Source organism: Amblyraja radiata, chromosome 13 (genome assembly GCF_010909765.2).
Source record: "Amblyraja radiata isolate CabotCenter1 chromosome 13, sAmbRad1.1.pri, whole genome shotgun sequence".
Taxonomy (NCBI): domain Eukaryota; kingdom Metazoa; phylum Chordata; class Chondrichthyes; order Rajiformes; family Rajidae; genus Amblyraja; species Amblyraja radiata.
Window position 1 is genome coordinate 48,917,106 of NC_045968.1, and position 12,471 is coordinate 48,929,576.

Below are 12,471 nucleotides of genomic sequence, written 5' to 3' on the forward strand. Positions count from 1 at the left end.
TTAATTCTACCTATCAATGAGAGCGGGAGCGTTTTCCAAAATTTAATCATATCATTCAGTTTATTTAATAGTGGCATTAAATTGGCGCTAAATAATGATTTGTGTCTTCTCGTAATTTGAATACCCAGATACTTGAATTTTTCTGTTGCAATTTTGAAAGGGAATTTTAGTAAATGTCTCGCATCCTGTGGTTTTAGAGACATAATTTCGCTTTTATTCCAATTTATTCTATATCCTGAAAAAGAGCCGAATTCCTCAATTAGTGTTAATAAGGTGGGTATACTCGTTTGTGTATTAGTAATATATAAAAGAATATCATCAGCATATAATAAGTATATTAAGATGACTAAATATAGAAATACCGAGCTATAAATGAATCCAACGATAATCGTTGTGATTGATATATTTTTGTCTTGTTTTATCTCAAAGTCGGGCCACATACACAAATCAAGACACTAAAAGCTGGAGAAACCCAGCGGGCCAGACAACATCTCTGGAGAAAAGGAATAGGTGATGTTTTGGATCGAGACCCTTCTTCAAACATGTTTTGCCTGGCATGAATTATACATAGCTGAAAAATAAATATCAGGGTGAAGTGATGGTATTACATTTTGAGTATGTCACCAAAGTCCATGAAATAGCTATGAGGTGACAATGTACTGTAACAACCTGCCAACTGTAGGGGGCAAAAAAGGGTTAGGGAGGCAAGTAATATTCGGGGGTAGATAATAGTGCGTTGATTCCAACAGGAATAAATGACAATATACTTGCAGCAGAAGGGATGGAGGAGGAAGGTGTAGGTTTGTAAATGTGAATTTAGAAGAAAAGTGAGTAAATGGAGAAGTACTGTACATGAAAGTGTTGGCAATAAGAGAAAAGCGAAGGACAACATATATGGAGATTGGAAGACAGGTAAAAGAGATTACATTTTCCTTTTTATTCAGTCACGGTTTTTGAGAAGGTTGTAGGAAAACTTCACAAATTTGAAGGAAATTTTAAATGGTTGCATTTAAAGCTATGTTTGATATAAGAAAGAGAACATAAGTGGCCACATGAACTCCAGTTGGACCTGCAAACTAGTGCTGTCGGATCTTTTGTAGAATACCTTTGCACGTCATGGGATACATGGCCCCACACAAACACAATAGATGTCCTTGTTAACAAATTCACATTGTAAGAAAATATTTGCATTAATTAGTTGTGCAGCCTAAATTGCCTCCCCTTATTAGTCCTGTAATCTCTCTTGCCACCAACAAGCAATAAAACTTTGTGAATTTACTGAAGGCTAATTGCAGTGAACAAATTTGATGGCATTCGTTGAATAGGTAACAGAGGAGGTTATGGTTGATTATGGTCATGCATTAGAATACAGAGGCACAGGAGACTGACGGAGGAACTCAGCATCTATGGAGGGAAGAGTAGATGTTTTGGATTGTGACCCTTCATCAAAACCAAATCAAAAGTGTTGACCTGAACAGTCAACTGTCCATTTCCAGGCACAGTTAGTGCATTTGAAACTGTATATTGTTACTTCCAGGAAACATTTGAAACAGGAGGTATATCTAGACTATTCTTATATTCTTATGTAAAGGGTAAAGGCCTTAGATGAGATGTACAGGAGATTCTCCAAGACGTTACCACAAAACATCAGTTATAAGGAGAGGCTGGAAATATCAGGATTGGTTTCTTTGTAATAGAGGGTGGTTAAAAGACTTATTTAACGTTTTTAATAGAGGATGTGAGCTTTTCACAGAGGAGATGAAAAACTATGTGTCCTGTAAAGTAGGTCAATAAACTAAATTTTTTGGCAAAAATATATCAGGGAAGCAAGAGGATTTTGTTTTACTCAGCGTAGTTGGAATCAGTAACAGGCGTTTTGAATTTATACAAAATTATAAAAAGTATTCCCATTATAAAAAGTTTAATTAATAGATAATTACAAAAGGGCATTGAACAAGTCATGGAGAACAAGAGTTTGCAGGGCAGACAAAAGTGCTTGAGAAACTCCGCGGGTGCAGCAGTATCTATGGAGTGATGGAAATAGGCAACGAGCTGGAGGCCTCCTCGGACTGTCGTGAGCCCCACCACTGACTTAACATCGCGAACTTGACATCGGAGCTGATCCCTTGCCTGGGATTGCTCCAACCGTGGCCTGCGGACGTACCATCAAGAGCTCGCAGTCTTGGGAGAGGCTAGTCGGGAGCTCCAACGTTGCAGAAGGTTCGACCAGCCCCGACGGGAGGTTCGATCGTCCAGCAGGGAACACAACATCCCCCCGATGTAGGAGCTGATCGCCTCGATGCGGGGGGGGAAAACGCCGCCAGCTACGGAACTCAAGATCGTCCCGTCAACGGAGGGCTCGAGGCCCCCGATCGCGGGAGAACAAAAGGAAGTGACTTGAACTTTATTTCGCCTTCCGTCACAGTGAGGAATGTGAAGGAGTCACTGTGGTGGATGTTTATGTTAAAATGTGTTTTTGGTGATCTGTGCTTTTTCTTTATATGATTGACTTGGCAAATTAAATTCCTCGTATGTTGCAAAACATACTTGGCAAATAAAGTACTATTCTGATTCTGATTAAGTAACCAGTACTTTCCATCTCTCTCCAGCCCTCCCCCATCCTAGTTCTCTGACTAGTTTCACTGTCCTCCTGATTATTTTTTCGTTGTTACCTTCCCCTCTGCCAACAATGAACCATTCTATATTTTCTTGATCATCTGCTTTCATCTGTCGTTTTTACACCTTACCCTTTAATATCTCTAGTCTCCCTCTTCCCTGACTCTCAATCTAAAGAGGGGTCTCAACCTGAAATGTCACCCATTCCTTCTGTCGAGATGTGACCTGTCCCACTGAGTTATTCCAGCATTTTGTATCTACCTTAAACGCCAACACATGGAAAACAACTCCTAGCATCCATCCAGCCAACTGAGACAAAAGCACACTGGATAGCCACCAAGTGGTCACAGGAGTGGAAGGCAACCTCATCTCCATTTCCCAGCTACATCTCATCACCAGATAAAAGCTGTCCAGGGTCTGACCTCTCCAGAGGAGCATGGGTAAAGCTCAACAGACTTGGTACTGGAGTTGGGCATTTCAATGCCAGCATGTGGAGATGGGGGCTCCGCCAGAGCCCAGCCTGTGAATGCGGAGCAGAACAACAGACAGCCAAACATATCATCTCTGGGTGCCCGCTCTACCACCCACCAAATGCTCAGGGCCTGGCGGACATTGACGCAAGGACAACAACCTGGCTGCTTAACACTCGGCTTGAGATCTAAATATTCCTTTGGTTTATGTTTCATTCGCAAGAAGAAGAAGCCAACCACGTCTGTGGCTTGACTTGGGTTATTAAACTCTAAACTCTTGGGGTATTCCAGATGAATTCACAATACCGCTTAGTTCGTTTTATGACTTGTTCCATTAGAGTTCCGGGTTCAGCGAATGGATTCTTCACAATTGCCTGCAGTCTCTTCAGGTAATTCGCAGTGTTCTGTTACAGGAGCAGATGGAGATATGTTGCTGAATAAAACATCAGAAATATTCCATTCTGAATGTACCGAATAAACAATATACCGTTCATACTATCTACTTCTTCCATTAATAACATTGAAATAATGGAAGTTGAAACTTTGCTATTTTAGAAAAACAAAAATCATTATCCTGTGTAGATAGACCCTTCTTCAGATCATTATTTAACTTGTTTGTTCTAGTCAGCATCCCTCTTCCCATCAGAACTGCCCCCTCCATCGACTCCTTTAAGTCGAGACTTAAAACTCATCTCTCCTCCCAAGCCTTTCTTGACGTCCTCTGAGCGAGGGCTATATATATGTAGTGATGTTTGTATTTAATCTATGAACCATTGTTGTTTTTTATACTATTCTTATACCAATGTAAAGCACTTTGGCCAACGAGAGTTGTTTTTTAAATGTGCTATATAAATAAAAGTGACTTGACTTGACTTGGTTGGTGGTGGCGCCTAACGGCAGCGGCTCGACTACAGTCGTCCATCTTTTTTTATTTTTGTCTTGTTAAATGTATGTTTTGAGCTTAGTTTTTATTATTTTTTAGCTGTGTATATGTGGGGCGGTGGAGGGGGGGATGTGGGGGAAACCGTTTAATGTCTTCCCTGTACGGGGACCCGACTTTTTCCCTGTCGGGTCTCTGGTGTCGTTGGGCCTAACACTGAGGAGCCGTCGGCGGACTCCGGCCGGGACCAACCTGAGGGCTCCAGTCGCGGAGCCTGCGGACCTGACAACGCAAAGCTGACCGTCTTCAGAGCGGGGAGAGCTGTGGTGGCGCGCGGCTGCGACCCGACTTTGGAGCATCGTAAGCTCCGGCTGCAGGCCCAGTGGACAGGAACATCGGGAGCTCCAGGTCCCTGGGGGGAGACTGGTTTTCGGAGCTCCCGCAACGGCAACTTCTCCCGTTGGAATTGCGGGGTTGAAAGGACACGGAGCGGGGCCTAACATCGCCCGGTGCGGGTTAGTGACCACGGGGACTTATCATCGTCATCGGGGGCTCTAACATCAGAGCCCCAGTTCGCCTAGACGCTGCAGTTGGACTGCTGGACCGCTGGTTGGTCTGCTTGATCCGCGAGGTTTAAAGGACACGGAGCTGGGGCCTAACATCACCCGGCATGGCTAAATGGCGACAGGACTTACCATCCTACCAAGCGGGGGGCTTTAACATCTGGGCCCCAGGTCGCCTCAACGCTGCAGTTGGACCGCGGGTGAAGAATAAAGGGTAGAGGATAAGACTTTGCCTTCCATCACAGTGAGGAGGTGTTGGAGACTCACTGTGATGGATGTTTATGTAAACTGTGTTAAGTGTGGGTCTTGGGTGTTTTTGTAATGTAAAAAACTGTAGTAAATGTAATTTCATTCAAACCTAGGTTTGAATGACAATAAATAGCATTCCATTCCATTGACTTGACTTTTAGACTTCCACAAGTTGGTGTCTACTGTTAGTTGATAATAAGGATGATCAATTTATTATCAGAGATTTGACACTATTGACATGCAATAGAATGTTATAACTGAACAATCTTGCTTTCTCTTTTCCACCAGTTTCTCAAGTTATAAGTGACAAACCGAAACGTCATCTATCCCTGTTCTCCAGGGATGCTGCCTGACCTGTTGAGTTAGTCCAGCACTCTGTGTCTTTCGTTGGTCAACCAGCATCTACAGTTTCTTGCTTTTACATTTTCAAGTTTATGTCATCTTCAAAAACAATCTACCTTTGTTTCGTGGAGGAAGGTTTGAAGAACGGTCCCGACCTGAAACATCATCTGTCCATTCCCTCCACAGATGCTGCCTGACCCACTGAGATTGTTAGGCCGCTGTAAATTTCCTTAGTTTAGGTGGGTGGTAAGAGGATCAAATGGTGCATTTAATTTTAGTTTTTAGTTTTTAGAGATGCAGCACGGAGACAGGCCCTTCGGCCCACCGAGTCCACTCCGAACAGCGATCCCTACACATTAACACGCAATAGGGATACACCAAGCCAATTAACCTACATACAAGTACGTCTTTGGAGTGTAGACAGAAACTGAAGATCTCGGAGAAAACCCACGCGGTCCGTACAGACAGCACCCGTGGTCGGGATTGAACCCAGGTCTCCAGCGCTGCAAGCGCTGTAAGGCAGTAACTCTACCGTTGCGCCACAGTGCCGCCCGTTAATGGGTATACTTGGGAGGATGAGTTACAAGAAAGAAGGATGGGAAAGGGAATGAAAGTATTGTCATGGAGACATACAACATGGAGACTGGCCATTTGGCCCATCACATCCACACTTACCAGTGGGAACCTGGGAGATAACATAGACACAATGGGTCTAACTTCTATGTGTTAAGTAAATATGAGTGACTTGGTCCATTGAACAGTAATTGGATAGAAACAGAAGCACTAAATGTTATTGAAAATTCTATTCCTTAAAGGGGGCATAAAATAAAAGGAGCATATAAAGGACTTCAATGGCAGTGATAGTGGAGAGGCTTAAGTAATCCTGTTGAACCAGTGACAAATAACGCTATAGTGGGAGAATCAAGTCAGCTAATGCAATAACAATCAAAAAATAAAATAAATTGTGCTTCAAAAAATAATCAGAATCAATTAATGAAATTGTTCACCTCCTAATGGCTTGACACAGGACTGTGTGTCACAAGGCAGACAAACAGGAGAGACAATGTTGTAGGAAGGAACTGCAGATGCTGGTTTGAAACGAAGACAGACACAAAATGCTGCAGTAACTCAGCGGGACAGGCAGCATCTCTGGAGCGAAGCATTGGGTGATGTTTTGGGTCGAGACCCTTCAGATTCTTCAGATTTTGCTGCTTGTCCTGCTGAGGTACTCCAGCATTTTGTGTCTATTACCAGGAGAAGCAAGTGTTTTATAATCTACTGGATAAATAAGTACATGCAAAGTACACAACATTTTTATCGTTAGACAATGCAGAAAAATGCAAAGTGATATTTGGATAGGAACTATATTAGCATTTGGTGTAATGTTATTATATTACACAGAAAGCAGTCAGAACATACCTGAATGCCAGTTAGTGCAATAAATAATCGTAGAATGTCATTAGTTCCCTCAAAAATACGGAAGATGCGTAAATCTCTCATCACTCTTTCTATATTTGTTTCCTGCAGCATTGCAATAAGCAAACATTAGTACAGAGGCATATATGGTAGATAACATACTAACAATCTACTACTACTTTCTATAGGTTCTAAATCCTCAATATTAATATGATATTACGGGTTGTGTTTGAAGATTTTTAAAACAGTATGTTTACTAGTAATTAGAATGAAGGAAGACCTCGTTAAACGGTACATACATAATTTTGACACTGACAATCTGGATACTGGAAGGATATTTCCACTGTCTAGAACCAGCGAATACAGTCTCAGGCTAAAGGGTAGGAATAGGTGAGGAGAAACCTCTTCTCCCAAAGCTTGGTGAACCTGAGGAATTCTCTACCACAGAAGGTGGTGAAAGTTGCTGCAGGTATTTAAGAAGGAGATGGATAGATTTATAGACTCAAAATGCATCATTGACTATGGAGAAAGAGAGGGGGGAAATTGGTATTGAGACAAAGGATCAGCCACGTTTGTAATGACTGGTGGTGCAGACTCAAAGGGTCAAAAAGCATATTCATGGTCCTTTTGTTTCCGTTTATACATTTTTGTGCAGTTTGTTTTAAATCCCACAACTTTGGCTATACTGTTCGTGCATCTCTTACTCTAGCTTGTAATAATTCCACAGTTCCTTCACAGTGCATTCCTGCATTCCATTGATAAAGGCCATGCAACACCTAAAGTACCTGCATATAGCCCATGCCTCCCAGGATCTGGATGCATTCATCAGTCACAAACCAGGCAGCCTCCTGTAGAAAAATAAATAGGATAAATGGATTGAAAATCCATCTCCTTCTTCAGTCAATAGCTATTTAACTTGGGAAAATTGTTAATTGGAATAATTTCTCCCATCCCCATCTCAACAGATTTTCTGCAATAATTTCCAAATGATTGCATTCATCGTCCTGAGGGCTGGGAAAGGGGTGGTGAGGGGGACCCCACCCCCGGGTGGGTGCATGTGGATGTTGGGCATTGAAGGGTGGAGACAGGGGGTGTCTTTGCAAAGGACCAGAGTAATAACCATCTAAAATTTATATTTAATCCAATTACTCTTATTGGCCAAACACTATGGTTATTCTCAATCATCCAAATCTAAATAATCTACTACAAACAATGTCAATTGTTTCGTGAATATTCCATATAATGTACATATTGAATGCATTTAATTTTTTTCCAGAGAAAGCATGAAATGTTAAAATCAAAAAAAAGATTGTGCTAACTTGTTTTCTTGTTCTGTATTTGCCATTTGCAATCTCGCTGCAAAATGCTAAAATCTATTTGAATACTCAAGGTCTCCTTAGGAGATGTGTATTTCCTTTAGTTTTTCCTCTTATGTTTGGGATGCATTGTTGAGATCTCTCAGTATCTTCCCACAATGATGTGAATGCACTTTTAGTGGTGGGTACAGAACTTACAGTAAGTTAACTTGTAGGCACAAATCATAAGACCAGCTTGTCTGGCCAGGCACTTTAAACACAGAGACTTTAAACTAAAATAGACTGAAACTGGATCAAGGAAGCAAAAAGTTGCACAGTATGATTAGTAATAAAAAATACTCACAAGGTTCAATCACAACAACAATCCCTAAACTATATCAATACTCACTGAAGCAAAGATTTTGCTAATTGCTGCTTCAATCTGGAACTCAGTCGCACCTTTATCCATGTTACCACTGACCATATAAGCCATTGACTGTAGAAATACACACCAGCTTCAGTAAGAAAATATGTTGCCATGGAATAACTTTATTTTTATTTCTTTAACTTCTGCAGGTATCTTTTTAAATGATAGATCTATAGCTGGCTCTATACGCTTGATTAACTTACTAGAAATATACATTTAAAAATACATTAGAAAATTAATTTGGTTCAGTTGTTTAAATTCAGATTTTATATCGAATGTTATATATTAATCTATAGAAATGTTATTCCAATGGGGAAACTATCTATCTATGGACTAGGTCTCCAAGGCAGATGGCAAGAGTATATAAAATTGATAGTTGAAATGAAAACAGTATATTCAATTCAATTCAATTCAATTCAATTCAACTTTAATGTCATTGCACAAATACTGAGTATGGGTACAACGAAAAGCAGTTTTGCGTCAGTCCATAGTAGTAGTGCAATATAGTAATTTAAAAAAAAAAAATTTTTTTTTTAAATAAATAAATAAAAAAACAGGATACAGAATAATCAAAAATACAGAATAATTAAACAATGGGGACGGAGGGACCGGAGGAATCTATCGGCGGGACTCCGAGTTCAGCAATGCGACGGTATAATTGTAGAAGCTGTTCCTCATCCTACTGGTACGAGACCTGAGGCTCCTGTACCGCCTCCCTGATGATGGGTGAATGACATTGCATGTACTTTGATGTGATGTCGTATAATTGGGGGGAAAAGTGACTTTGCCTCAAAGGTTTTCAGAGCTTCGTACCACAGGGATTTTCTTTGCTGCTTATTTGAATCAGCTGCAGACATTAAATGATATGGAACTCATATTCCTCAGGATAGAGAAGAAGACCAGTTAGACCATGGTATCTAGGCCAGCTCACGGAGTAACCCTATCAATCTATACTCCTATAAACGATTCTCTCTCCTACAAACCGCTTATACATGAGGAGTAGCTTACAGCTGCCAATTAATCTGTCAACTTGCACATTTCCATGGCCATGGATGTAAATCAGAGCACCTACGAGAAACCTATATGGTCACAGGAAGAACTAGCAAGCTCCACACAGACAACACCAGAGGTCAGAGTCGAACTTGAGTTGAACTAAAGATTATTAATCTTTACGGAAGTGGCGGCGCTGTTGAACGTCTGCGGCTCGCCTGCAGTCCGTCTGTTTTTACTTTTTTGTGTTGTTTTTTTATGTCTTGTTTAGTTACATTTCAGGTTGTGTTATGTGTGGTGTGGGGGGGGGGGGGGGGGGATGAAACAGGGCTTTCTGTCTCTCCCTTCAGGGGAATGCGACTTTTTCTTGTCGTATCCCCCTTCTCTGCCTCCGTCTGCGCTGAGGCCTAATGGCGGAGCTGGCGGCCTCCAACCTGCGACCGACCTCGAGGCTCCGGAGGTAGAGCCAGCCAGGACTCACCAACGCGAGGCTGGCCGACTTCGAGCTGTGGCGGCGTTCGGGCGCTCCAGTGACTCGGCGCTCCGGTGAGGGCGGCCCGGCGCGGGGCTGAGACGCTCTAGTGGCAGCGGCACGACTCGAGGCTGGTACGGCGCTCCCATGAGGGCGGCCCGGCTCGGGGCTGGTACGGCGCTCCGGTGGCTGAGGCGGCCCGGCGCGGGGCTGAGGCGGTGCTCCGGTGGCTGTGGTGGCCCGGCGCGGGGCTGAGACGGTGTTCCGGTAGCTGAGGCGGCGGCGACCTGAATCCGGGGCTCGGCCGCGGGCCAGTGGACGACATCGTCGGGAGCTCGCAGGTCACAGGCTGGTGCCTGTTTTCCGGAGCTCCCGCGGCAACAGCTGCGTCCGCTGGACTGGAGGTCGGCAGCTTCGACCACCCCGGGCCGCGGAGCTTGAACCGGCCCGTTCGCGGAGCTCGGTAAGCCGCGGGACTGACTTACCATCGCCCGGTGGGGTAACAACATATCGCCTCAGCGCAGAGGGAGAAGAGGAGGGAAGAGACAGTAACCCTAAGATTTTTGCCTCCATCACAGTGAGGAGGTGCCTGGTGAACTCACTGTGGTGGATGTTAATTTGTGTTTATTGTGTGTTTTGTTGTTTATTATTACATGTATGGCTGCAGGCAACGACATTTCGTTCAGACCGAAAGGTCTGAATAACAAATAAAGGTTCTAAGTCTAAGTCTAAGTTAGTGCCATGTTGGAGTATGTCTTTACCTGATCTGTCACTGTGCCATCCTTAATAGCCAAAACCTTAATTGCATGAAGTAGCTACAAGGAGCAAAGGACTTGTCACGGTCAAGTAATGTCTATGTTTCTACGACACTTATTTTTTTTAATGCCTCATTTCTTTCATTAAGTCGAATGGCATACAGCATGGAAACAGACATACCGCCCAGCACCTCCATACAGATTATCAGAGACCATCTACACTAACCCCATTTTTCCTCTTGCTTCCCCATCAACTCACCATGTGCCCATTTCTATTGTGATCTTGGGGCACGTTACCAACCAGCATATCTTTGGCATGTGAGGGGAAAATCATGGCACTGGGGAAAACCCACGTGATCACAGGAAGAACGTAAGCATCACACAAACAACACCCAAAATGAGGATCAAGCCCAGGTGGCTGGAGCTGTGAGGCAGCAGCACTAACAGCTTCAGCACTGTGCTCGGAACCAAACTTAATTTTCCTCTCCGAGGTTTTTGAGATTATTCCAATCGCTTGCTGCATGCCTGGCTGTGTTGATTGAATCTGTGGGGCCCTCGATTTTGGGTCAGCTACATAGAGTCATCATCAAATGTGTAACTAGAATGCTTTGGGACCAATGGTGCTGAGCAATGTATTACCTCAGTTACATACTGCAGCATAGCCATGGTAGCAATTTTCTCTTGGATGAGACCATAATTATGTATCTTGTCACCGAATTGTGTTCGATTGGTAGCGTGGTCCACCTATTAAAAGAAAATGTAAAAGGGTATCATCAGGTAAACACAACATTGCAAGCAGATGTTATTGCTCTAGCCCTATGCACCAGGGGAAATCATTTAACAGTGGAATTGGTGCTGGAGCAAAGCATGATTAATCTTGCTGTAATAAAAATATTTCCTTCACTTTCCCACCAATGTTTATTGTTTAATCACTTCAACAAATCCTTCACTTCATTAACTTTAAATATGTGTGTGCCCAATGCGACCATTGTTCTGTACATAACTCCATCTATCTGTGTGGAATTGGTACGATGTAAGCCTACATAATGATGCAAAACATCCTGGGGACCGGGAACATATCTGTGGTGAATAGGCACTGGGCAATGAGGTGCTAAATGGAGCTGGACACTATCCAATGCTGAAATTAGGCTAAGTAAATTTCCTGTTGAGTCGGGTGAAAATTATATCCAGCCCCTGGCAGCCTGGTTGTCAGAGCGTTGCCCAGTCCATTTGGACTTCTCATTGTTATTCGTGCTGCACCCCAGCAAGATATTACCATCCAGTATAGTGGAATATCTATGACCTAGAACCACTCCCCATCTCCTCACACACAGACACATACACACACGTGTGCGCGCGCAACCACATACAGACGCACACACACACACACACACACACACACACACACACACACACACACACACACACACACACACAGATGCACACACATAGACAGACAGGCATTGACATATATACTGACACACACACACACATACATAGACAGACACACATGCGTGCACACACACACTTATATACAGACACACACACGCACACACACACATATGTACAGACACATACACACACACACACACACACACACACACACATATATACAGACACATACACACACACACGCACACACACACACACACAAAGACGCACACACATAATCAGACAGGTGTAGACATATATACTGGCATACACACACACATACATGGACAGACACACATGTGCACACACATACATATGTAGACACATACACACACACCCAGACACTGTTGGGTAAGCCAAAATTGTCCACCGGGCAGAGGAAGAAATCCAGTAACGCTGTGCCTATTATTGGTACCGGAGCTGTGGGCAACATCAAAATGATTAAGACTAAGCTGGTGAGTGTTTTTGCCTCCAAGTTTTCACCGGATCTAGACGTCAGAACTTTATCTGTCTATCTTAATGAAAAACTTGGCCGTGAGGTTACCTGTCAAAAGATTGACACTGT

General features: G+C 43.1%; 1 protein-coding gene across 3 annotated transcripts in view; it reads right to left on the bottom strand.

The window, feature by feature from the left end:
* LOC116979990 (very long-chain specific acyl-CoA dehydrogenase, mitochondrial-like) overlaps positions 1–12,471 on the bottom strand; it is an 81,940-nt gene that overhangs the window by 28,523 nt on the left and 40,946 nt on the right. For 2 of the 3 annotated variants that reach the window (XM_033032020.1, XM_033032019.1), the window contains 5 exons: positions 11,115–11,219; positions 8,241–8,327; positions 7,322–7,384; positions 6,540–6,641; positions 3,393–3,490 (listed from right to left, as the gene is read on the bottom strand). In XM_033032020.1, the coding sequence (XP_032887911.1) occupies positions 3,393–3,490; positions 6,540–6,641; positions 7,322–7,384; positions 8,241–8,327; positions 11,115–11,219 (455 nt within the window). The remainder of the gene's footprint in view (positions 1–3,392; positions 3,491–6,539; positions 6,642–7,321; positions 7,385–8,240; positions 8,328–11,114; positions 11,220–12,471) is intronic. The other variant, XM_033032021.1, reaches the window with a different exon arrangement.